The 26,906-nt window shown below is 35.7% G+C and overlaps 6 protein-coding genes across 7 annotated transcripts; 4 read left to right on the top strand and 2 right to left on the bottom strand.

Annotated features, from left to right (window-relative positions):
• The first annotated feature begins 391 nt into the window (after nucleotides 1-391).
• On the top strand, nucleotides 392-829 carry LOC136820637 (calmodulin-like). The gene has a single exon (XM_067076833.1). The coding sequence runs from the start codon at nucleotides 392-394 to the stop codon at nucleotides 827-829; it is 438 nt and encodes a 145-aa protein (XP_066932934.1).
• Nucleotides 830-3,247: 2,418 nt separating this feature from the next.
• LOC136820659 (calmodulin-like) lies at nucleotides 3,248-3,901 on the top strand. The gene has a single exon (XM_067076855.1). The coding sequence runs from the start codon at nucleotides 3,274-3,276 to the stop codon at nucleotides 3,709-3,711; it is 438 nt and encodes a 145-aa protein (XP_066932956.1). The 5' UTR covers nucleotides 3,248-3,273; the 3' UTR covers nucleotides 3,712-3,901.
• A 2,228-nt stretch (nucleotides 3,902-6,129) lies between these two features.
• LOC136820658 (calmodulin-like) lies at nucleotides 6,130-6,981 on the top strand. Its single transcript, XM_067076854.1, has one exon. It carries the CDS (start codon nucleotides 6,156-6,158, stop codon nucleotides 6,591-6,593), a length of 438 nt encoding a protein of 145 aa, XP_066932955.1. The 5' UTR covers nucleotides 6,130-6,155; the 3' UTR covers nucleotides 6,594-6,981.
• A 3,022-nt stretch (nucleotides 6,982-10,003) lies between these two features.
• Nucleotides 10,004-11,348, top strand: LOC136820734 (melanocortin receptor 5-like). The gene is made up of 2 exons (XM_067076956.1): nucleotides 10,004-10,015; nucleotides 10,483-11,348. The coding sequence occupies exon 2, from the start codon at nucleotides 10,491-10,493 to the stop codon at nucleotides 11,181-11,183; it is 693 nt and encodes a 230-aa protein (XP_066933057.1). The 5' UTR covers nucleotides 10,004-10,015; nucleotides 10,483-10,490; the 3' UTR covers nucleotides 11,184-11,348.
• Nucleotides 11,333-15,821, bottom strand: LOC136820731 (uncharacterized). The gene is made up of 6 exons (XM_067076953.1): nucleotides 15,708-15,821; nucleotides 15,068-15,451; nucleotides 14,060-14,371; nucleotides 13,087-13,848; nucleotides 12,677-12,796; nucleotides 11,333-12,226 (listed from the first exon to the last, which is right to left on the bottom strand). The coding sequence occupies exons 1-6, from the start codon at nucleotides 15,766-15,768 to the stop codon at nucleotides 11,712-11,714; spliced, it is 2,154 nt and encodes a 717-aa protein (XP_066933054.1). The 5' UTR covers nucleotides 15,769-15,821; the 3' UTR covers nucleotides 11,333-11,711.
• Nucleotides 15,822-16,464: 643 nt separating this feature from the next.
• On the bottom strand, nucleotides 16,465-22,895 carry LOC136820732 (mucin-22-like). 2 transcript variants are annotated; one of them, XM_067076955.1, is made up of 7 exons: nucleotides 22,789-22,895; nucleotides 21,071-21,148; nucleotides 20,296-20,682; nucleotides 19,370-19,666; nucleotides 18,436-19,218; nucleotides 17,826-17,948; nucleotides 16,465-17,268 (listed from the first exon to the last, which is right to left on the bottom strand). In XM_067076955.1, exons 2-7 carry the CDS (start codon nucleotides 21,129-21,131, stop codon nucleotides 16,790-16,792), a joined length of 2,130 nt encoding a protein of 709 aa, XP_066933056.1. In that variant the 5' UTR covers nucleotides 21,132-21,148; nucleotides 22,789-22,895; the 3' UTR covers nucleotides 16,465-16,789. The 2 variants fall into 2 exon arrangements, with proteins under 2 accessions (XP_066933056.1, XP_066933055.1); XM_067076954.1 differs by lacking the exon at nucleotides 22,789-22,895 and adding an exon at nucleotides 21,975-22,327.
• Nucleotides 22,896-26,906: the final 4,011 nt, after the last annotated feature.

Genomic DNA, 26,906 nt, shown 5'->3' with positions numbered 1-26,906 from the left:
AATAAATATTAAAAGTTAAACAGAAACGGGAACTAGTAACAGGATAAATTTCTAATTGAAATATGCCGGTTCAAAAGCGATTTGAAAGTCAAAATTGTTCGTTTCAATTCGTTAGAAAGAATGACATGAAATATCCCAGATGGATGTAGTTGAATTCGCGAATGTTAACTTTTGTACTTTTGTTACTTGGACCAATATCGTGTCAATTTTTTCTTTATTCGATAATCTGAGCAAATGTCTTCTTGGACTGCTCTTCTCACTTGCAGACTTAGGCATCAGTTTTTTTTACACTGTTCACTTTTTCTTTTACATAGAATACAAACCACAAAAAATGTTTTTCAGTGCATTTATTTCTTCAATTTCAGTCACAATAAAAAATATACAAATAACTATGGCTTCCAATGACGATCAAATAAAAGAACTTTTCCAAGCGGCTGATAAAAGTGGTGACGGAAAAATCTCAACCAGGGAACTCGGTAAAATGTTCAAATCAATCGGTGTGAAACTTTCCGTAAAAGATGTCAAGTCGCTAGTCTATAAATTCGACGCAGACGGGAGTCGAGATATTGACTTGAATGAATTCCGCGCGCTCATCGCGGACGTTTTGAACGCGAACAAACAATACGAAGAAGCGTACGAAGTGTTCAAGATTTTCGATCAAAATGGTGATAACACGATCACAGTGGAAGAAGCGAAACGCGCATGCGCTAATCTCCCTAAACCGTTGAGTGATGATGAATTTGTTGAATTCATGAAACGTTTAGATGCTGATGGTAACGGAGTCGTTCTTTTTGATGAATTTGCAAAAGCCTATGCTTGCGGGTTATAAAAAGTTGCTCTAGTTCTACCGTCCGACATTGTGGGTTCAATTTGACTGTATCTCCTTTGTAAGATGGAGGAAAGATCTTGACAAACAATACTTTGGTGGTTACGAGCAAGCTCCTTCCAAGAGCATAATCATCATGTGAATTTTGGGTTTTTGGGACAAAGATAGTTATCTTAAGGGAAGAAATTTTGGCGGATTTGGGGGATTTAATCAAAATCCGTGAAATTAAGATCCCGCCAGATTAAATTTTCAAGCCATCCGCTGAATTAAATTCCCTCTGAATGTGAAAAACTTTTTCCTCTGTCCGCAAAATTAAATCCCTGTCAGAATTTCTTCCCTATTATTTATTGAATTAATTAAGTTAGGGAGATTTTACTTACCTAATGGGATAATTTTTATGGATGATGATTTATATAATTTGAAAATTAATAATATGAAAAAGAAATTAAAAAAAATTCCCACATTTTTATGGTTCCTCTACCGGGTGCGGCACAAAAGAGTTTCTCGCTATATTATGATCCTTATTGGACCATTTTTGAACATTTGGATCCTGAGATCCTGAGATCCAAGTCTCAAGTCTCATGTTAAAACTCTACCCTTCCAACCTACTTTAAAGCACTTACAAATCGATAGTGGTTTCAAAACTTCCCGGTGGATTTCCCTTTTTTTTCAAATATTACGACCATGATTGATTGTAGATCAAAAGTTATCCTCAATTGAATAAAATAGTTACTTTCAGAAAGTGCCTGAAAATGTTAAAAATCTACCTATCGTCGGAAATCGTCATTTTTTCATATTTCCATCACATTTTTTCAACTTATTTAATCGTTTCTTTACAGAAAAAGGTTCTTTATGATGATGCCCAAAACTTAACATGGTTTGATTTCCAAAAAAATCATTCTTTGAACCCGAAACTCCTTAAAAATCGCCGGAACAGCCAAAAACCGGCGTAAAACGGGGTTCCCTCGTTATACTCGACAGATTTTCATGGTTTTTTGCACAATGATGTAAAATAGCAATGCCCAAAATGTGATGGAGCACACAGAACCGGACGGAAATGTCCCGAAAAAGGTGTTTTTTTGAAATTTTCTCGAGATTTTATCATTAGTTTTTTGTTCATAGATGCACATTAGTAGTACTACCGAAAAGGTGTCGAAAACCGTTTACCGAATTGAAACATCCATATGAGAGGACAGTAATTGAAGTGGCATTTAATGAAAGCATTCATTAAGCGTTTCTTTTTTTTAAACTGAGATATGTGCTCATTCTGGCTAAGGCGGTTATTTTCAAACTAGTTTTCTTGCAAAGATTTTCCATATGCGATTCAAACGAGATTATCGAAGGTTAATCCAAGAATCTTGGACATTTGGTATTGAAAACAATTTCTTCTCTAATATTTAGATAGAGCGAATCGTCAATGATATTAATTATTAGCTGACCTTTGTCAGTATTGCCAACCATTTGATTAATTGCCATGTAAAGATTTTTTCTGCTTTATGCTTGTGCCCTTAATTCTACAATGTCCAAACGGCCATCCCCTTTTTCCAGCGTTGGGTTCCAGATTCTATCCCAAATACAAATTTATTGTTATCAGAGAGACAGTTTTCCTTGTCCCCGTGACAACATGTTTCATTGTTTAGGTGTTTTTATTTGACTTTTGAGAACTAAAGTTAAAATTTCGAGATGGCGGAATCCTTCCCTCTACTTTACTGGACTCAACGTCATCAAAATGGGCGCTGTGGTATAGTGGTCATTGACCTTGATTGCTGCACAGGCGACTGAGGTTCGATTCCCACTCGCAGCAGTTCACGCGGCAAGTGAATGAACCTTCGCCCGGGTCAATTCATGCCATGTGAGGGGAATTGGGTAGTCAGTTCAAGGTGCTGACGGGGCGCTAATTGAAAGCGTCTATAGTTACGAAAATGGGCCTCTAAGCCTCCTGCGACTCAACCAAATAGAAATAGAAATAGAAAAAAATATATTCAGAGATCAAAGTTCAGTCAGATGTAGATTCTAGTCTCCCCAGGTGCGCTGTAAAAGGAAAAGAAGTTAAAGAAATAAATATTAAAAGTTAAACAGAAACGGGAACTAGTAACAGGATAAATTTCTAATTGAAATATGCCGGTTCAAAAGCGATTTGAAAGTCAAAATTGTTCGTTTCAATTCGTTAGAAAGAATGACATGAAATATCCCAGATGGATGTAGTTGAATTCGCGAATGTTAACTTTTGTACTTTTGTTACTTGGACCAATATCGTGTCAATTTTTTCTTTATTCGATAATCTGAGCAAATGTCTTCTTGGACTGCTCTTCTCACTTGCAGACTTAGGCATCAGTTTTTTTTACACTGTTCACTTTTTCTTTTACATAGAATACAAACCACAAAAAATGTTTTTCAGTGCATTTATTTCTTCAATTTCAGTCACAATAAAAAATATACAAATAACTATGGCTTCCAATGACGATCAAATAAAAGAACTTTTCCAAGCGGCTGATAAAAGTGGTGACGGAAAAATCTCAACCAGGGAACTCGGTAAAATGTTCAAATCAATCGGTGTGAAACTTTCCGTAAAAGATGTCAAGTCGCTAGTCTATAAATTCGACGCAGACGGGAGTCGAGATATTGACTTGAATGAATTCCGCGCGCTCATCGCGGACGTTTTGAACGCGAACAAACAATACGAAGAAGCGTACGAAGTGTTCAAGATTTTCGATCAAAATGGTGATAACACGATCACAGTGGAAGAAGCGAAACGCGCATGCGCTAATCTCCCTAAACCGTTGAGTGATGATGAATTTGTTGAATTCATGAAACGTTTAGATGCTGATGGTAACGGAGTCGTTCTTTTTGATGAATTTGCAAAAGCCTATGCTTGCGGGTTATAAAAAGTTGCTCTAGTTCTACCGTCCGACATTGTGGGTTCAATTTGACTGTATCTCCTTTGTAAGATGGAGGAAAGATCTTGACAAACAATACTTTGGTGGTTACGAGCAAGCTCCTTCCAAGAGCATAATCATCATGTGAATTTTGGGTTTTTGGGACAAAGATAGTTATCTTAAGGGAAGAAATTTTGGCGGATTTGGGGGATTTAATCAAAATCCGTGAAATTAAGATCCCGCCAGATTAAATTTTTCAAGCCATCCGCTGAATTAAATTCCCTCTGAATGTGAAAAACTTTTTCCTCTGTCCGCAAAATTAAATCCCTGTCAGAATTTCTTCCCTATTATTTATTGAATTAATTAAGTTAGGGAGATTTTACTTACCTAATGGGATAATTTTTATGGATGATGATTTATATAATTTGAAAATTAATAATATGAAAAAGAAATTAAAAAAAATTCCCACATTTTTATGGTTCCTCTACCGGGTGCGGCACAAAAGAGTTTCTCGCTATATTATGATCCTTATTGGACCATTTTTGAACATTTGGATCCTGAGATCCTGAGATCCAAGTCTCAAGTCTCATGTTAAAACTCTACCCTTCCAACCTACTTTAAAGCACTTACAAATCGATAGTGGTTTCAAAACTTCCCGGTGGATTTCCCTTTTTTTCAAATATTACGACCATGATTGATTGTAGATCAAAAGTTATCCTCAATTGAATAAAATAGTTACTTTCAGAAAGTGCCTGAAAATGTTAAAAAATCTACCTATCGTCGGAAATCGTCATTTTTCATATTTCCATCACATTTTTTCAACTTATTTAATCGTTTCTTTACAGAAAAAGGTTCTTTATGATGATGCCCAAAACTTAACATGGTTTGATTTCCAAAAAAATCATTCTTTGAACCCGAAACTCCTTAAAAATCGCCGGAACAGCCAAAAACCGGCGTAAAACGGGGTTCCCTCGTTATACTCGACAGATTTTCATGGTTTTTTGCACAATGATGTAAAATAGCAATGCCCAAAATGTGATGGAGCACACAGAACCGGACGGAAATGTCCCGAAAAAGGTGTTTTTTTGAAATTTTCTCGAGATTTTATCATTAGTTTTTTGTTCATAGATGCACATTAGTAGTACTACCGAAAAGGTGTCGAAAACCGTTTACCGAATTGAAACATCCATATGAGAGGACAGTAATTGAAGTGGCATTTAATGAAAGCATTCATTAAGCGTTTCTTTTTTTTAAACTGAGATATGTGCTCATTCTGGCTAAGGCGGTTATTTTCAAACTAGTTTTCTTGCAAAGATTTTCCATATGCGATTCAAACGAGATTATCGAAGGTTAATCCAAGAATCTTGGACATTTGGTATTGAAAACAATTTCTTCTCTAATATTTAGATAGAGCGAATCGTCAATGATATTAATTATTAGCTGACCTTTGTCAGTATTGCCAACCATTTGATTAATTGCCATGTAAAGATTTTTTCTGCTTTATGCTTGTGCCCTTAATTCTACAATGTCCAAACGGCCATCCCCTTTTTCCAGCGTTGGGTTCCAGATTCTATCCCAAATACAAATTTATTGTTATCAGAGAGACAGTTTTCCTTGTCCCCGTGACAACATGTTTCATTGTTTAGGTGTTTTTATTTGACTTTTGAGAACTAAAGTTAAAATTTCGAGATGGCGGAATCCTTCCCTCTACTTTACTGGACTCAACGTCATCAAAATGGGCGCTGTGGTATAGTGGTCATTGACCTTGATTGCTGCACAGGCGACTGAGGTTCGATTCCCACTCGCAGCAGTTCACGCGGCAAGTGAATGAACCTTCGCCCGGGTCAATTCATGCCATGTGAGGGGAATTGGGTAGTCAGTTCAAGGTGCTGACGGGGCGCTAATTGAAAGCGTCTATAGTTACGAAAATGGGCCTCTAAGCCTCCTGCGACTCAACCAAATAGAAATAGAAATAGAAAAAAATATATTCAGAGATCAAAGTTCAGTCAGATGTAGATTCTAGTCTCCCCAGGTGCGCTGTAAAAGGAAAAGAAGTTAAAGAAATAAATATTAAAAGTTAAACAGAAACGGGAACTAGTAACAGGATAAATTTCTAATTGAAATATGCCGGTTCAAAAGCGATTTGAAAGTCAAAATTGTTCGTTTCAATTCGTTAGAAAGAATGACATGAAATATCCCAGATGGATGTAGTTGAATTCGCGAATGTTAACTTTTGTACTTTTGTTACTTGGACCAATATCGTGTCAATTTTTTCTTTATTCGATAATCTGAGCAAATGTCTTCTTGGACTGCTCTTCTCACTTGCAGACTTAGGCATCAGTTTTTTTTACACTGTTCACTTTTTCTTTTACATAGAATACAAACCACAAAAAATGTTTTTCAGTGCATTTATTTCTTCAATTTCAGTCACAATAAAAAATATACAAATAACTATGGCTTCCAATGACGATCAAATAAAAGAACTTTTCCAAGCGGCTGATAAAAGTGGTGACGGAAAAATCTCAACCAGGGAACTCGGTAAAATGTTCAAATCAATCGGTGTGAAACTTTCCGTAAAAGATGTCAAGTCGCTAGTCTATAAATTCGACGCAGACGGGAGTCGAGATATTGACTTGAATGAATTCCGCGCGCTCATCGCGGACGTTTTGAACGCGAACAAACAATACGAAGAAGCGTACGAAGTGTTCAAGATTTTCGATCAAAATGGTGATAACACGATCACAGTGGAAGAAGCGAAACGCGCATGCGCTAATCTCCCTAAACCGTTGAGTGATGATGAATTTGTTGAATTCATGAAACGTTTAGATGCTGATGGTAACGGAGTCGTTCTTTTTGATGAATTTGCAAAAGCCTATGCTTGCGGGTTATAAAAAGTTGCTCTAGTTCTACCGTCCGACATTGTGGGTTCAATTTGACTGTATCTCCTTTGTAAGATGGAGGAAAGATCTTGACAAACAATACTTTGGTGGTTACGAGCAAGCTCCTTCCAAGAGCATAATCATCATGTGAATTTTGGGTTTTTGGGACAAAGATAGTTATCTTAAGGGAAGAAATTTTGGCGGATTTGGGGGATTTAATCAAAATCCGTGAAATTAAGATCCCGCCAGATTAAATTTTTCAAGCCATCCGCTGAATTAAATTCCCTCTGAATGTGAAAAACTTTTTCCTCTGTCCGCAAAATTAAATCCCTGTCAGAATTTCTTCCCTATTATTTATTGAATTAATTAAGTTAGGGAGATTTTACTTACCTAATGGGATAATTTTTATGGATGATGATTTATATAATTTGAAAATTAATAATATGAAAAAGAAATTAAAAAAATTCCCACATTTTTATGGTTCCTCTACCGGGTGCGGCACAAAAGAGTTTCTCGCTATATTATGATCCTTATTGGACCATTTTTGAACATTTGGATCCTGAGATCCTGAGATCCAAGTCTCAAGTCTCATGTTAAAACTCTACCCTTCCAACCTACTTTAAAGCACTTACAAATCGATAGTGGTTTCAAAACTTCCCGGTGGATTTCCCTTTTTTTCAAATATTACGACCATGATTGATTGTAGATCAAAAGTTATCCTCAATTGAATAAAATAGTTACTTTCAGAAAGTGCCTGAAAATGTTAAAAATCTACCTATCGTCGGAAATCGTCATTTTTTCATATTTCCATCACATTTTTTCAACTTATTTAATCGTTTCTTTACAGAAAAAGGTTCTTTATGATGATGCCCAAAACTTAACATGGTTTGATTTCCAAAAAAATCATTCTTTGAACCCGAAACTCCTTAAAAATCGCCGGAACAGCCAAAAACCGGCGTAAAACGGGGTTCCCTCGTTATACTCGACAGATTTTCATGGTTTTTTGCACAATGATGTAAAATAGCAATGCCCAAAATGTGATGGAGCACACAGAACCGGACGGAAATGTCCCGAAAAAGGTGTTTTTTTGAAATTTTCTCGAGATTTTATCATTAGTTTTTTGTTCATAGATGCACATTAGTAGTACTACCGAAAAGGTGTCGAAAACCGTTTACCGAAAAAAAAAATTTCCCGGTCTATAGAACCGAAAATTTGCCGGAAATCGTCGTTTTTTCATATTTCCGACACATTTTTTCAACTTAATTTTTAACGGGATTTCGGGATTTTGCTAAAAATTTAACGGGATTTCGGAATTGAAGCCCCTCGGATGCCACCCACCAGTAAGATAAATGATTCTATTTTCAAATATTCCAAAAGTGTTTTTTCTTCAAGATTTAACTTAAGAAGTTTTTTTAAAAACATATGTTTGAAAAGTCAAATGAGTTCGAACAATACGATGGCCCCGAGGTTTCTCCACTTCTAAAAAAAGTTCTGAAAGTTTCAAGAAGAGAAGTAAAAATTTAATGAAGGGAAGTAAATATTTCGAGAAGGGAAGTAAAAATTTTAAAAAGGGAAGTAAAATGTCTTTAAGTATCGAAATTGTGATTAAATTTCTACATTGGCGAGCTGCCAAAATGGTTTTAACCCTTTTTAAATTGTTTAAAGCACAAGACAACGTCTAAAACACGTGATCCTACAACAAAGATTATATAAATATAAGTACTCTCCCAAAGTGTTTTTATAATTTATGAAAAGCTTTATAACTTTTGCTTAAGGGATAGCTTTAAACGTTTAATGACACTAATCAACATAATTGCCATTACAAACATCCTCTGGAGTCTGGTAAGGGGTCTCTCTGTAATAACAATAAACTTTCTACGTCAGGGGTTGTAATCAAAACCATGTGGTATTTTTGTCATTTTTTACTTCTCTTCTTCATTTTTCAAAGCTTGAAAGAGAAGTAAAAAAATCAAGAAGAAAAGTAAAAATTTTATTGAAGTAATACAAAAAAATTACTTCTCTTCTTAAAATTTTTACTTCCCTTCTTCATTTTTTACTTCTTCTTCTTGAATTGTCTTTTTCTAGAAGTGGAGAAACCTCGGGGCCATCGTAGAACAAGAATATAATTATTATGCGAAATGAATCAAAGAAGTAAACCAGTTGAGTAAATGAAAAACCCGCATGGAACGTTAACTATTAATACTTAATTAGGCCAAAAGAATCTCTCTCACGAAAAAGAAACGATGAAAATAGTTGAATAATTGAAAATATTTGAATAATTTGGGTCTTGTCTCTTGGCTCTTTTCTTTTAATTGGCTGGTCAATCCCCAACTCCGCCACATGAATCGCAATCTACGATGAAATGAAAACTGAAAAATTAAATCAAGTTTGTTCTTACTTCAGTTTTAATTTATTTCTGAATGATTGTTTACAGTGTCAGTATTTTTTTGCTTTTGATACAGTAGTGGTGAAGAAGTAAAGCTCGAATCTCATTGGCTTTCCAGTTTTCAAAGATCCAGGGTATTTATTATCAAAGATTCAGGCTATTTAATTCCGTATTCTAATTAAAAGTTGATAAATTTCAGAATTCAAATCCGAATCTTGTGTTCTCCGTGTTCTTGTGTCCGCGATGGGAAAAATAAATTTTAAAATGGTAAGACTGAATCTTGTGTTCTCTGTGTTCTTGTGTCCAATTTTATCAATTACAGAATTCCCAAATCCAAATCTTGTGTTCTCTGTATTCTTGTGTCCGATTTTATTAATTACAGAATTTCCCAAATCCAGATCTTGTGTTCTCTGTGTTCTTGTGTCCGATTTATCAATACAGAATGTCCAATTCCGGACTTTTTAAATTTGGAATTCTTATTGAAACTTTATCACTGTGTTTTCCTCAGCCACTTTTTCTTTTTCCAATTTTTCCAATTAATTTTCCATTAATTTTCTTTAAAAACAAACAGCATTTTCTTATGAGATATATCAAAATAAGGGTTGTATGAAATAGAACACTCCACCTTTTCAAATCAATATGTTATGTTAAATAATTTGTTTTTCGAATAATACTGCTGGGACTGAAATTTGATCTAATGCGAAAAATGATTATGTCTCTGAAATTAAAGAAAAAACGGGAAAAGAAGGAATATTAGTTGGTGAATTTTATCGACAAACAAAACAATCTTTGGCTGAAGCATTTACCTCCCTCATCATTGTCTTCACGTTTTTGCAATAATACCGAACACCCTGGGTTCCATCGCAACTGTTTTCTACATCCTCTCTGCATTAATGGCAGCCCTGGGTAATACATTTTGTTTGATCGTCCTTTGGCGACCTTCTAATCGAACAAAATCGAACAAGATTCTAACATCACTGGCATTGAGTGATTGTTGTGTGGGATATATGGTTACGCCAATGGCTGGATATATGGTTGATAAAGAATGGTATGTACAGTGAAATCTCTTTAACTCGAACCTCTATAACTCGATATCTCCTTAACTTGAACAATTTTTGCTAGTCCCTTCAGTTAACAATGCCTTATAAACCTTACTCCATAACTCGTTCGTGTTTGAGATATGTAGACTCAACTGTACTTCTTGTGGTATCAACATATATCTAACAAATAAACACAAGAAAAGGTATTTGACGTGTATAAGTCTATAAGCTACCTTGGAATGCTATGATGTGCTTATTTCTCTATAGTTAGTGCTTAGAATAAACCCCATGGATGCATAAATACTATATATTGTAGGCTCAATGAACGGGGAAATTGTGTGAGTCATCGTCTGGTATAAAAACTCAAGTGAAATACTCCGTGGCGCTTGGGTTCATCCACATAAAGACGTCGTAATGATTTTATACTTATAATGTTTTATACTTATAATGTTTACATTGTTCGTTTTTTGAACAGGTTGGCAGATGACATCCAACACGTGCGTTGTTGAAGATATTTACATGGTGCTCGGTATTTGGATGGTCGGCTGTTCCTCCTCATCTGTTGTCTTCATCGCTTACGATCGCTATCTTCATCTCACCAAACTCTCAAACTATAACATCTACATGACTAATAGGAAGCTTAACATCATCATCGCTTCTTATTGGTGCATTTTCTTTGGCCTTGCACTCGGTTGTGTATACAATGTTTATTATTTCGTATGGGCAAATTTCTGTTTTGTATTGGGCCCGATTACAGCACTAACCGTCTGTTATGTTATCATTTGGAGAGCTGTTAAACGAAGCCGACAACGTATCGCGAATGCTGCATCGGGGACGTCGAAAGTGAACGAGCAACGGCAAGTCAAGTTAACCAGGAAAGTTACTCTTCTGATCGCGTGTTATTTGGTGTTTCTTCTACCGATGCTTGCTTGGTTGATTATTGTACAAGTCAACACCAACAATCCTGGAACCATCTCCTTGGAAGTTTTCACGCATCTTTTTTTGGTTGTTAGTTTATTTGGTTTGTCTAATTCATGTTGTAACCCGGTTATTTATGTCATGAGTGACCCTATGTTTAAAAGAGCCTTCAAACGTATGTTGGGAAAGACGAACATTCATAGCGAAATTTCAACCAGTCAGAAATCATCTGAACCCATTTCAACTACTGCTAACTGATTGGATTATGAAAACAAGTTGGAAGAAATAAGGAACGGATTTACAAAATGCTACGTCATACTTCCCGATTTATCGAAGTTAAAGGTTTCTGTTTGTTTTTTGTACGGACTGGCGAAATTGGGTAACGAAATCGAAAAAAGAATCCAAAATTTGTCAAAGGTTCTCAAAAAATGAGTGTATACAGTATGGATTATTTTATGGTAAAAATAGTTAATGTACAAAGCGTAACAAAACTAAAAAAAACAGTACCTAGATGTTAAAACGTTTGTTGTTGTTTTCTTCTAAAAATGAATTGGTTCAAACCTCGCGTATTCAGACCCTTCCCAGCATGCAATTCATTTATTCCACTTTTCATTTTGATGTAACGTACATGATTCTTGTGATATTCGTAAACTTTCTCTTGTAGGATTTTAACTGAATCTGACTCCATCATACCCGTCACGAAGAAAAATTTTGATCTGAAAGAAACTTTTCATATTCGTTTATTCACAAATATACAATCGCTAACATAATGACTTTCGGTTAAGTCTAAATTACCTCGAAAGATTCATTTTCTTCAATCGGGGAATCGGGTTTACTTTCGGATTCAATCGGAGACTCCGAAATTTCATTTTTCCTTGCCGAACCCTTCTCATTCTTTTCGTCAGACTCATGATTCGTTTTTGGCGATTCTGGTTTGTTATCAGATTCCACATTTGGTGGATTGGACTTATCCTTCTCGTCGTCTGAAGTATTGGAATTCTTCTCTTCGTCATTCGATAGATTGGATTCATCCTTATCTACGTCTGACTTATTGGAACTATCTTCATCATCTTTAAAGGTTTCATTGATAACACCTGCATCCCCATTTTTTACTTTCCCGTTCTCGCTAATGTTATTGTTCGATTCCGTTTTCCCGATTTTTCCCCCGTCTGTCAAATCGGTTTTGGATGGTTCGAATCCTGTCAATTGGGGTTCATTTATATCACCATTTGAAGTCGATCCGTTTGCCTCAGCGTCATATTCATGAATGGATTTCATCTGAAGATTGTTCTTGCCCGATTCTGCGAGAAAAAAAAGAATCATTCGGTTAAAAATATTCAATTATTGGATTTCTCTTAATTTTTATCATTCTCATTGTGCAATGATGGACACTTGAACTATTTGAGATGCGTGACTGGCTTACGGCCTCGATATCTGACTTAATGAGATTTAAATTAAATTATTATTCTCAACATCAAGCAAGATCAGATGTGATAAATGTTCACTTAGTAACTCTCAGGATACGAGTTATCCAAAAATCTTTAATCCTTCGGATGATCTAAACTTTTTGAAGTTTTAAGTCTTAATATCACCATTGTTTGAGTATTTCTGTACGATTTTCTAAGAAATCGGATGTTTAAGAGTCCACGAAGCCTTAATATATTCCAAATATCAAAACCCTATGTTTTTATACAAAACGTGTGAGTAATGTGCTTCAAACCGTAAATGACGTTAATATAGTGAAGGGTTACCTTTTCGTTTGCAACAAATACACCATACGATGATAAGGAGAATCATGAATGCTAACAATCCGCAACCGACGCCGATCGCTGTAACCAAAACCTTCTTCTTTCGTTCTTCTTCACTCGTTTCTAAGACATGGTAGAAAGGGGATGATATGAGAGACTTGTAAAAGACTCAAAATGCTATTCGAGTGTTGAAAGTGTCGAAGAAAAAATGTTAATATTGATGCTGCTTAGGTGGCCAAGAAGGAGATATTTTTAAGTTTTCTCTGTGCAGATTGTATTTTTTCCTCCAACTGTCAATTTCCAAAGGAAGCAGGTGAACAGTAGGAAGTTTGAAGCATACCGTATTTTCTTCACGAACTGCGAACTTCCGAAGGTGGCAATTTGCTAAACTGAATTGTGTGTGAAGGACTTACCTCCAGTTTCAGGGGGAGCACCTGTTGTTTCTTTCGGTTCCATTGTTGTGGTTGTGGTTGTTGTAGGCTCTGTTGGCTCTGGTGTCGTCGTGGTTGTCGTTGAAGTTGTGGTCGTCGTTGGTGTAGTGGTCGTTGTTGTCGTCGTTGTGGTTGTTGTTGTTGTTGTGGTTGTTGTGATAAGCTTTGGTGTGATCATCGGAGATTTACTTTTGTGGCCCCTGAAATCACCTACAACTTGGACAGCTTGTATGTTGTAAAAGTCATTTGCTGACATGGTATTATAAGAGAAAGTGCTGTTGTTTTCCGTAGCGTTGAAACAATATTCGTGAGTGGTTTGGGTTGAGTTTAAATCAAATCTCATGAGAATGATTAAGTTGCCACTGTTGCTGTCAACGTTGTTTATGATGCTTGTGTCCTCTGCGAAAAAGTGTTCAGAAGATGAATTGTTGTTGGTTTCGTTCTTAACTGTTGTGTTTGTTGTTGGTGTTGTCGGATGATTTGTTGTTGTGATGTTCGTGTTCCTGGTTGGAGCGAGTGTTGTGTTGTATCGTGTGGTTGGTGCTATCCTTGTAGTTGTTGTCGTTGTTGTAGGGGTGGTCGTTGTTGTTGTGGTAGTGGTGGTCGTTGTAGTTGTAGTAGGTTGCTCAACATAGTACACGACAGAATAAGTCGCTAAACATGTCCCAGCATTTGTTGGCTCGAATTCAGTGGTGATACAGAAATTCTCTTTCTTCGATGAAACCGACTTCGGAGTTGGATCGACTGAAATTAAAAATATTGAGTATGTCAAATCAAATTTTGATCACATCAATTAACGTGAATAAATTAGTGAGTGAAGTTCCTAAACCAATTGGGCGCCAAAATAATCTCGATTTATAGATCGAGTGAGATGACAAAATGATTGAAATATTGAAACTTAGAAAGTAGGAAACAATATCAAGATAAAATCTTCAACTGGAGTTTTGAAACTTACATTTAACACTCAATTCTGTTTCTTGGTTGATTTCGCCATACTCATTTGACGCTGTATATGAAAATTTCTTCCCACAATCTTCTGTTGAAATTTCTTCTTTCTTTGCTTCGAACTTGTACGAATGTTTTGATACGTTTGTTATCACCACGTCCAAGACTTCATCTCCAAAGTTGACAGTAACGTTCGGTTGAGGATTTCCGCATAGATATCTGGTGAAGTTTAAAGTTTCTGTTGCGTTGATCTCGAGGTATGATAAAGGATCCATTGAAGGTTCGTCTTCAAAAGTCTCATTTTCACATCGCCCAGGTGCTCCTTTAAACGTGAAGACACAAATCACAAAAAATGAATCTTGTTTTATTGTGCACTGGCGGGGATGGGGGGAGATAAAGAAAGATCAAGGTAAAATACGAAACCATGTGATAGAATTTGGGAAACGTCAATAAAATTTGCCCTCTTAAGTAGGTAAAAACTGTGACAAATAATTTTTTTTTTTTGGAAAAATATTAAAAGGAAGTGTAAAGGCTTGGGGACACGAGAAGTTTTATTCGCTTTGGTGCAATGCAACATGCTCCATCCCACCAACACAAGAAAAAAGTGCGTGTCTCATGGTTTCTTTTTTTGTTTCATGGGACAAAAAGTGAGGGAAATACCCAAAAGACACGCTGATTTTGTCCCTAGGACGATGGAACAAAATTGATTCGAACCAATTTTGAAAAAGTGAGAGAAGCACAAATGTTATTAAAATAAAAATGGGGTGGAGACACGAGAAAGCGTTTCAGGTTGGTGGGATGGAGCATGTGTTACATTGCACCAACGCGAAAAAACTTTTTGTGTCCCCAAGACTTAAGGGTCCAGCCTTAAAGGCCGCACACGTGCACATTGTTTTAGGCAGCGTATACATTATTTTCCATATCCTAGTGCCAACATCCCTTTGGGGTGTGTCTCTTTCTTTCGTTAGATATTCTTTTATTGATGATTTATTTTGTAAAATAAACTCTGATTACTCACCTATGACTTTAACAATAGTGAAGTTTTCACGAGGTAGATAGTCACCCTTTAGATTTGTGTAAACCAATTTCGATTTGATGACCATTCCATCTTCTTCATATTTCATGTTCTTTATCATCAAAGTCAAACGCTGTTCTTCTTTCGAGAAGTCCATTTCCAATCGTTCACCAAATTTATTACCGTCTGCAGGCTTAACAAATACCAAAAATTGTCCATTTTTACCATAAGTGTTAATTGCTCCACCATCTCCGGCGTGAATATCAAAAGCTACGAGGCTGTCACCAACTACTAAACCTTGTAATGATATATTCACGGACAACGTTCGATTGAAATAAACTTCCACTTCACTCTGTTGAACGAGTGGATTGAAAGCTCCCTCCAAACCTTAAAAATGGAGAAAAATGAATGAATAATTTTATTTCTATGTTTCGTCACTCACTATAAGGAAACATAGCGAGAACTAAGTACGAAATATTTTTAGCAAGTCTCGCCAAATTCGTCGGAATTACTTCTTGCAAAAATTAGTTTCCTCAAGGTAATCAGTTTCTTCAGAACTAAACGAATGGTTCCTATTCTTTCGTCAACCTTCACAGGTGTTCGGACGGCAAAGTTGGAGAAAATGAATGAATAATCTTCTTACCAATTACCAGCAACAAGATAATACCAACTATGCACGCTTCGTTCCTCATTTTCATTTTCATTATTGTTGATTGTTTATGTATTAGTTTTGTTTATTTCTTTCGTTTAGTATTCTAAATAAAGAAAGAGAAAAATAATTGACATTCTGGATGTGTGTACAAATCGTTCGAAATCACCACGTGTCTTTGCCGTACCTTGCAGTATGCGATTGTTTGTTGACAGTAATGGCGAAACCCAAGATGATCAAACGCTCATTGAACAACAAGGTAAATAAGAATATATATTTTCTTGGTTTTCTTTTCGTGAAGTGAGATGAGCCCTCTGCTTGTCTGTGTATAGAAATAAAATCCCTGTTTCAGTTCATGCAACCCTAATACCATAGTCCGTATAAAAACCCCCGGTCTCGAAGCCTTTTGTTTCTTTCCATCGTTTCTTACTTGAACTTTGCGTTTGAGAAATTAGTTTGTTTTGCTCACTTTTTGAACATGTGATTAAATCTTAAACTAATCCCAAGGGGAATACTTGGTAACGTAATCAAAAACTGAGCAAATCGATTTTTAATCTTTTGATATTAACAAAGGAAAAAGCTAACAACAAGTTAAAATAATAAGTTTCCAGACCAGAGTTTTTAATACGGACTATGCTACCAAAGTCTACTTAATGGAGTTTTTCCCTCAGTTGTGATATAATCATTCCCTGCAAAATATTCTGCAATGAATTTTCAAACTTTTCAATTTTAATAGCTATAAACAACCAAATAAAAGCTAAACCGAATCAAATTCATTAAATAAACACAAACAATACACAAACTGACTTTCTGAAAGTCAAATATTATTACAATACATTGCTACTTGGTAGCTAAATACAATGGAGTCTCCATAACTCGAACACCCACGGGGAACACAAATTTGTTCGAGTCATGGAAAATTCGAATTACGGAGACTGGTTTGCAAAGCATTGTTAACTAAAGGAACCACCAAACTTGTTCGAGTTATATAGAGACATTTCAATTGTAGAGGTTCGAGTTATGGAGGCTCCACTGTTATAATCATCATCTTGCTGACTCGAACCATTGTCTTATTTCTAAAGAACAATAGTTGAGATATTTGAACTAGTAGCAGACCCACTGACACTCCCACCCTTCTTCTCTTTCATGACAATAACATTCTTCAAATTCTCCTGTGAATCTACTTCAGTAACAGTGATCAATTTCGGGATCGTTTTCCCGCCGACGGTGAAATCACCAACATTGAAACTCGTTCCAGTCTCCTTGGTACCAGGTCTCTTTCCTACGCTTTCTGCAGCTTCTCCGGTCTTTTCCACCTTCTTGATTTTCCCGCCTCTTGTTTTGCTGAAATTACCACCGAAATTTGTCTCGATCGTACAGCTATCTTCAAAACCATGGTTTTTCTTCGATTTCTTTTCATCACTGTGTCTCCTCCTCGCTGGACTTGACTTGCCTTCTCCAAAGCTTTCTTTAGTGAAATCATGGACTCTTTTTCTCTTAGGGAGAGCACCTTGTTCTTCCAAGTACTCTCGGTCCCATTCCTCCACTTCTTTGTCTGAAATAATAAAATTATTAAGAGAGTGTTTCCCCCGAAAACATTGTTAATTTCCATAATTAACCACCTTACTTAAATTTGAGCGAAAGTGCAAAAGTTTAACGAAAATATTTCTCTAGACGTCTTGTCTTCGTCTTTTAAGAATCAAATATCTAATATTCAAATGGTGATCAAATATCAAATATCTGATATTCAAATGGTGGATTGGGTGACCACCCACGCTAAAGCTCTAAATAGACCAAGTAGATTTGGGAGTTGATAGTCACCTGAGAGGTGAAAGGTTTTCCAGCTGAGTCATAGGATGCAGAAGTATTTTTGGGAATGGGATGGTGCAAAATCTGCAAAATCATTGACGCGGTCTTGCAAAATTTTCCCAAAATTTTACAATCCAAACCTTCCAGATGTTGAAAATTTTCTCGTCCTTCAGAGCTTTAACGTGTGAGAAAAAATTTTTACATCGAGTGCCAGATAAAGGATTCCAAGACTTTTGGAAGTAAAAGAAAAAGTCAGTAGAAGAATATAGTTGTTTTTCCACTTCTTCATCTCATTCTCAATACCTTGATCTTTACAGATAGAAAGCATGATGACGATCAAAGCGATGACAGCCACAGCACCCATGATTCCACCAAACATGGCGATCACCAACTTTTTCTTGTCATCATCACAAGTGTCTTCTTCGTCTGAAAGGTATTAAATAGACCTTTTCATGAATTACGTCACGAACATCACTTGCCTCGTATTCAAACAATTACCATGGTGATTGTGTCCCTTGAGACATTAAATGATTTTTTTTATGAAAGGTATTAAATAGACTTAAATGTTTTGAATCAGGCTTTAACATTGATTTCTTTGCTCTCCAACCAACACACAACCTTTAAAATCTACAATAATAAATTTGGATATGAGGGGAAGAAAGTTCCTATTCCGAAGAGTATACAATATCCCCCAGAAAGCCTCTTCTACACTTTACAGATCATCTAAATAATGACGCAATGTTTCGAGCTCCAGCCCTGACCCTAACTGATAAGATCGAAGTAATCAAAAATCGAAAATATTGAAAAGGTCAAAAAGGAAGAATAAAAACAGTCCACTTTTGAATTGAAAAGCAAATAAGACTTTTCTTAAGTATAGCGAACGGCTTTGAAAGATACCATGATTATCTAATACCTGAGTCCTTAGGTTTGGTCGTTGTGACTGATGGACTTCGCGTTGTATTCTTTTCGGCTGTTGTTGGTTGGATGGTTGTATTTTGTGGTCGTGGTGTGGTTGTGGTGTTGTTGTTGGGTGATCTCGTCGTTGCTGTCGTTGTTGTTGTTGTTGCTGTGGTCGTGTTAGGGGCTGGGGAGGTATTTGGATTGGTTGTAGGAGCAGGTGTTAAAATTCGTACTGCTTTGGTTGTGGCAGATAGTGAGGTTTTATTTCCATACTGTCCAAGGATAGAGATTGTCAATGAGTTTTTGAATTTATCAAGTATTGTATCATTGTCAAAACAGTACACATATGTTGTTGTGTTGTAACTGAGTTGAAATGATTTTAATACGTTTTGTTGTGTCGTGTTGTCTGTAGTTGGTTGTAAAACTGTTGTTGATATTGTTGACAACTCTCCGTATGATGATGTTGGTTGTATAGACTTATCTGATATTGTTTGAGATATTGAGGTTATTTGACTGATCGATTCTGCTTCGATAGGTTGGACCATTGGCGTGGCTTTCGAATGTCTGTTTAAAGATAAAGATTTTTCTGCGTCTTCTTCATCTTTTTCCATTGGTGCGTCCATACTTTCTGATTGCGTAACATCTTGGTTCACAACAAATGCACGTGTGGTGTTTGTATCTTCAAGCAATCGTAGTGTAAACGTCACATTGCATAATCCTGGGTCGACCAGAGTATAATTCACCCTCAAACATTCCTCTTCTAGTTTTGCCGTTAGGTTCGTCGCTTTCGGATCGACTAAAATTACAAGGAAAATAACAATAGCTGTATACTGACTCATCGACTCTAACTAAACTTGCATTTATATTATGATTATGAAAGTCTGTTCTTCGCGAAGTGTATGGAATTGAAGCCTCTAGAATGAGGAATTTTAGTAAAACATACTCACAATCGACAGCAAGGACAGTATGCTGGTGAATAGTTCCATATTCATTAGAAGCTGTAAATGACAAATTCTTTCCGCAATCTCCAGTTGAAATGACTCTTAGTACTTCATACTTATACGTGCGATTTAATTTTGAAATCTCTGTTACTAAAACATTGAGCTGCTCATCTTCAAGCTTAAATGTCACGTTAGGTTGAGGGTTGCCACTCATGATCAAAGTCAGATTCAAAGTTTCACCAGCATCGATTTGATATTGCGTATTGTTCATTGCTAATGGTGATGAGTTTGCATTTGGTTCACCTTAAATAGTATTGGAGAGAGAAATACATATGCAATACAATCTTTCAAAATACTAGATGGTATCTCCCTTTTATCAGTGATCCAAAAAATATCAGCAATCTGATTGGTAAAAAGAGTACAAAAAGTGCATTTTCTGGTTCACTGATAAACCAGTTATCGGACGCAAGCTCGTGTACAATACAGAAATATTTTACTCGTTCCGATTTTTTGTGAATAATATGCAAAATAATCTCGGAACTCGCAAAATATTTCTTGTATTGTACTCGCAACTGTCTGATAACTATTATATAGCTTTATGTGACCTAAACACCGTACTCTTAAAGATTTGAACCTTGGTTTCCGAAGCCAATCGTTAACCTCGTATCCTGATAAAGTCTGGTCCAAAAAAAAAAATCACATTCCACACCCTTCAAAGTAGGCTAAAAGATTTTCAAGTCTTAAAATTGTCCGTTTAAGATTATCTTTTCATCAAAATGTTACTTTTAATATCGTTTCTCCTTCGAGAGCACATATCAAAATGTGCGGACTGCCAATATTTTCGAAATAGACTTTTAGATGTTTATATCCGCCGAAAATGAGTAGTCATACTTTATTATTTGATAAATGATAATGAAAGAATTCATTCTTACTAATAACTGATATGTTGGTGGCACTCTGAGCTGTCTTGAAACCCCCTTGTTTTCGTCGATTGACTAAAACTGACACGATTTTCATTCCATCCTGTTGGTATTGCATATCCTTTATGATGACAGTTACACGTTGCTCTTCTGGTGAAAATATGATTTCCAAGCGATCACCGAAAACATTATCTGGCTTAGGATACACCCTTTTTAGTTCTTCTGGATTACCTGTATCCTTATCAATATTATTGATGATTTCCTTACCAGCCAAAATTTCAAATATTACTATTGTGTCGCCAGTTGTCAGATTTTGCAAAGAAATATTCAAATACAAAGTTTCATGTACATGAACTTGTACCTCAGCTTGTTGAACTATTGGATTGGGAAAGCTTGCAGCTGAAAAGAGATTTTGAAGATTTATTTGGAGACAGAGCTAAAGGGAAACTTGTTTTTTTTATAAGAAATAGAAAATTCTTGCAGAGGCGGGTGTTTTTGTTTTGTGGTTTAATTCCGAGATTTGGGCCCGAAATTAAAAACTTCTTAAATGGTGAACAACTAATCAGAGGTGCCATTGTACTTCTTATTGTGCTAACTTTACTAATTGGCTTAAAAGGGGTTTGAAATCAGCATTTTTTAGTAATTGCTGAATCATCAATCAATCTGAATCAATCATTTTTTGGAATTGTTTCTGAATTGTTCTTAGCTTTTGCCAAAAGTGGAGCCTCCTGTTCTCATAAAATTGTTCATATTGAAAAGTATGTATATCGTAAGATATAGATCTTACCTATAATCCCAACTAGAAAGATGGTAACCAAGGTCTTCGCTGCCTTCCAATCTAAGACCATCGTTAGCGTCCTTCATTCTGCAAGAAATGGAAGAAGTATTGAGCATAACTTTTGTTTTTTGGAAGAGCTGATTTAAATTTTGTTGGTAAGTTTTGCAATCGCAATTTTGAAATAATATACGCTTAAAAGATACAAAACAAACCCTACACACTCGAAAATCTTAAAAATAGATTATAGTACATACATTTTTGAAGAATCCTCTCAAAATACCTCAAATGTTTTGATTCGCCCCGCAAAGTTCCCATGAGTGATGACGAAAGTGTCCCTTTTTTGAAATCTTACACTTTGTTTTTGTTATTAGTGATTGAGTGAGATGAGGTATTTCACGACGAGACGAATCTCTTTGGAGTTTTAGTATGACTGTCTAAAGTGACGATGTATGATATGAAAAATAACTTCGGTTTCAAATTTTCTTTGATAATCATACATCCTCTTCTTTGATAATCTTTAAAAAAGGATTAATCTTCCCTTCGACATTTTATCCCAATGACGACGAAAAAAAAATTATGCTTAAAGATGATACGTACGTATTAATGGTATCAATACTACAGTAGTTACTGTTGTTTTTGTAAAGAAGGAACTAACTAACCGATAAATATTTTTAAAGGGCTGGAATATTTACATTATTTCAGAAAAACCTCGTTTGTCTACGTCCTTTAGATTAAACAAATTTTCTTTTTACGTGTTTATCTTGAATAAAATTCCGTCAAAATGGAAATTTATTCAGCTTTTTTTCCATCAAAGACCTTATACTCGAAATATATTTTAATGTTTAACTATTCACTAATTCATATCTCTTAAACCGTTAAAAGACTTTTAACTAAAAAAATAAAAAATAATTACCGTTGAAATCCTTCTAAATTTCCGAAGCGATTTAAGTTTAAAAAATTTTGTTTATTTCATTTCTTGGTCCAAATTTTCTATGAAGACTTTTTCCAGTCATTGAAAATATTCTACTTGAGAACTAGCCTAGGCACGCAACAGTGATTACTCTCAAAAGCTATTGTCCTTCTACAAAAATTTGATACATTTTCACAGCATCTAATTTCAAACGTTAAAAAGTCATGATATTTTTTGAAAATATAAGTAAGTAAATAGAATTTTATGATGACCAAAAATCGATTGTTTTTCTCAAATTACTTGAATCTCGCTTGTCTACATAGCTTGAAGCTTACTAATATTTTTGAAATCAGATTACGTTCGCTATAATACCCCCATACATATTTATTTTAGCCTTTTGAAAATCTAAAAGAAATGAGTTCTGAAGTTTTCATTCGAAGAGATAACATAAAATTTATAGAAAATAAGAATCAATTAACTTTGTCATATTCTTGGAAAGTTGGAAAAGCTAGACATTCTTTGGCAGCTATTAGCCCCGGGTTGGGGGTCACGCATGCGATTTGGGTACGCGGACATGTCGCTGGTCAGGATGGTTTTTAGGAAAATTTGCATCTGGCAAGGTCCAAATTTCGACTTACAAGCTCCATATTTCATCGATCGTTTGTTTAACAGGGTCCAATTTTTGCTAAATATTGGTTTCTAACAGGGTCCGCTTTTCTCCAGCGGCACTTTGTCGGAATTCTAAGTCAGTATTTCTACCCGACTATTGGCTCAATCTTCAAACATAGCGAAACAAAAGAAATATTTTTCAACTTACTTTTCAGCTATTTCATCGACCACAATTTCCATCAGCAGCATCTGCCGTATCCAAACAATGCAGAGCTGCCAATTCAGCAATTCCACGACTATATTGATTCACACGTGTAAGCTCATCAGCTACTTTTTTGCATTTCTTTTCACTACTTGATACGAATGGAAACATCTTCATACCACGCCGCATATTCTGCCTATCGAAAGGCACTTCAAAACTAAACGAAATCAGTTTAATCGCTCTAATTCCACATTCGCCGGTAGCTACGCATCGCCGCAGTTGCCATCTAGATCGGGTATTGTGGTTAGGTTGAAAAATAACGCAACGCTAAAACCAGCCAATAAACACGCAAAGCAAATTAAAACAACTTGATAAGAAACTTGCTTTTGGCTACTTTTCCCGCACCAGAGAAATTCAACCCAACACCCTATAACTTTTATACGCATCTTTGATCATTTACGTAAAGCACTTCACAAATGTTTTGTACTGCATGCATGTTTGATTTTGTTGAACCCCCTTTACTGAAGTCTAGTTCATTGTTTCCCAAAGCAAACAATCTTCTACAATAACTAAAACTTGGGTTTCGATATCAAAATTAGATGAAAGGTCGCACGAAAGTTTAATCTGTAGAGAGTGTAAGAAATACCTTCATATCAAAAGGTAGTGTTATGTAACGCGCCCCATGTAACACTTATTTTACTTTAAGCATCGAACAACAAACGTGATCTTCAAAGACTCAAATTTTGACCTCGATATTTTTTGACTCTTTATTTTTTTGGTTGTCAAAAAGTATTGGGTCTTTTTCTTTCAATTTTGTGTACCCATTTTCTTAGTTCCCTCAAATTCTCTCAAAGACCTTCTACGGTGTCTTTAAAGCTATCCGCAATACCAAAATAACCAAAATACAACTCATTCCTTGACCAAGTCCATGATTGAAGATTTGTTTCGACATCTTACATGTCATCTTTCTTTTTGTCCAAACATCACAAGAGCAAGAGGGCTAGGGTACTAATCTCGTAGATTTTGATACTCCACGCATGACACGTACTCACTTTAAAGACCGGAGGTACTCGATTAAAAAACGACCGTACTTGCGGCTCAAAATTAGATCTTCAAAATCGGATCCTTAAAGTGAAGAAAAAATTTAGCCAAATTTGAGTAAATTTGGGGGAAAAATCTACCGATACAGTGCATTTTCTTGGAAACTTTTGACCGTTTTAAAGCAAAAAATGGTCAGATTTTCCAAATTTTTGCAGTGCATTTTTTGTCATCGTGCTCATTTCGACCCTCATAGTGCACTTTGGGAAGCTTTGAAAAGGGACCCTTAAGGCCGCATTTATGGTCGGTCGTTTACCTTGGCTGTGCCCTCCCCTTGGGTTCTAAAGGATCTCTTTCATTAATTGTTTGACTGAACAACCAGGTCATATTGTCACATTCACCTTTAGAGCACGTCACGAGATTAGAGGGGGTACATCAAGAAAACCCATTTACCCCTAACAGATAGCAAGTATTGCTTATTCATTGAATACTACAATACATCGAACAATTTTGGGGTAAAATCAATAATAATTTTCCCCATATCGCTAGCCTTTTATTCCTACCTATCATGCTGAGTAATTCGTTTAACCATTTCGTTTTTTCAAGTATTTTTTGCCATTTGTGTCACATAGTACATTAGATCATTAGAAATGAATTTGAGAACCCTGATCCTTTTCCATTGATCTAGGAAAGTCAGTTAATTAAAAACGAGCTACCTGTATCAATAGAAAAATGATCTCTAATTTCTTTCTCTAACTGCAATCCGAAACCATCACGAAATACCCAAAACCTATAAATCATAAAAATCTACATCACAATTTCATTTATTAACCCGGGGGGGGGGGCATGCCAACAATGTGCTGCTATCAAGATCGGACTTTTAGAGATCAGCCCTTAAGGCAACCCCTTTTCACAGACCCACTTGGCCAAAATATCCTCCCCAGTGGAAAATTACCCTCCAATATTTGACCCACTTAAAAAAATCAAATGAACCAATCCTCAATGCAAAACATTATGCTTTTTTCCCATCCCCACTGAACTTTCTGACTTTAAAACAATGGAATTTAAATCCCAGCCATAAGAAATATGACGATGTCAATCCCCATCGAGTTTCAATCTAATATTTTTACCCCCACTGGCTTCAAAAATCACTGCTGGTTGAGAAGGGGGTGTCTTAAGCAGTGAAAAAGTACCCTTACAGTGTATTTTACCGAAATTTTTTTACCCTTCCAGTGTAATGTGATTTTATATCTTATCTTGTTGAAGCCACCTGGAAATGAGCCTGAGATGTCGACACAATATGCAAAATGAATGCGAGTGATATAGTATAGTACTATACTATAGAGACAAATCAGATTTTTACTGTCAGATTTGAAATTCAGCAGTCTCCAAACACACTCTTACAGTGTATCTAGCTAAAAGAAGACCCGTGTAGTTCACTCTATCAAAGTCAAGATTATGATCTAAATTCTTCATTTATTCTTTGTTTTTTATGCTTATTGCTGAGAAAATTTTAATTCAAGGTTAATCGATTCAAGTCACGAACCTAGATATTCCCCTGTGTAACACGTGCTACCTTAAAACTCGAGTGATCTATTGTTTGACTTCTTTCTAAGGTTTTGTCGGGTCAATATCTAACAAATCCTGGATTGCTAAACATAGACAAAAAGAACAACAAATATATAAATAAAGAACGACAAATTTCATATTTCGCCGTCCACAACCGCGACCGAAAGTCATTGTACCACCCTTATGAATTCATTCCTATTTGTTTATCACGGGAATTAACTGCATGTGGTTTAAAAGAACGGCAAATTACGCATGCGTGTTACAATGACAGGATTTGCAAGACGAACCTACCGCAAGCAATTTAGGTGTGCAAGAACAAACAATAGTTATGAAATTGATACATTCTAAATCTCAAAATCAGCCTTTCAAAAACTCTGGGTTATTTTTCATCCTTTTCAAATTTAAAGGTTTTACTTTTACATAAGTGTTCCCGTTTCATATCAGACAAATATTTCATATAAGGGCAGTGTCTGCCTTTTGTTATATTACGCTGATATAAGCGAAAAAATGCTTTTCTTTTCCTCTTTCTGACCAATCTTGCTCCACATACGTGTCAGTCCAATATGAAAAAGCTTGTGAATTAAAATTGATGAGTAAGCAAACGATATCACTCTTATTTAAAAACAAAAACCTTTAGAATCGAAGTATTTATGTTGCAAAGGTTTATCCATCAATTTAATATTTTGTTAGGGAAATCATTTCGAATTTCAATCATTCATACTACAATGCATTTACACCCAAAGTTTTTGTACCTCTTCATGTTAAGTCACAAAGCCATCCATGTTTATCAGGAGAAAGCATCGGAAAAAGTACACAAGAATGATGCTATACTCCAAAGTGGAAGGGAAGTAGTGAAGATCTTTGTCATATAGTCTTCTAAACGTTTAAGAGACATACAGAAGGGCCAAAAGCTCTTGAAAAGTCCTTGAGAGTGCATGAATCACAGCTTTCAAAAACCTTGTATGACACGACCATGCATGATTCTTTCTAATAGTACTACTGTACTCTTTCTAAAAGAATTTTTTTCTGTTTTTCTTGGCCTTTAAAAAGTTGTTTTCATTGTGGTATACAAGGTTTTGTTGTGATTCATGAAGTGTTTTTGTGTGACTTTATTGTCTAGTAATACATAGTTGGATTGTTACAAAGGTTGAAGATAGTCTAAGATAATCTAATCATCGTCATATATAGTAGGGGGCCAAGCCTGGGGTTCCGTGACATCTTTTTTACGACCTAACCATTTTTAGTTTATTTCAAAGAACAGTATATTACAAGATATTTTTGAGAGGGAGGACGCGGATTAGGCCCGGGAAAACTTTTTATGACCAAAATAGTGAGGCAAAACTGCAAAGGAAAATAAGAGGTAGAGATAACTTATTTTCAAAAGTCAAAATTAACGAAAATGATTGGTACCAATTGGTACGATCAAGACGAGATTTGACGTCAAATCACAGTAGAGCTGACAATTATTTGGTTCATTGCACCAATCATCAATCGTTCTCATGAAAAGTACATCTTCA

Source organism: Clytia hemisphaerica, unplaced genomic scaffold, assembly GCF_902728285.1.
Source record: "Clytia hemisphaerica strain Z4C2 unplaced genomic scaffold, Clytia hemisphaerica genome assembly, whole genome shotgun sequence".
Lineage (NCBI taxonomy): Eukaryota > Metazoa > Cnidaria > Hydrozoa > Leptothecata > Clytiidae > Clytia > Clytia hemisphaerica.
This window is presented reverse-complemented; position numbering and strand designations above follow the sequence as displayed.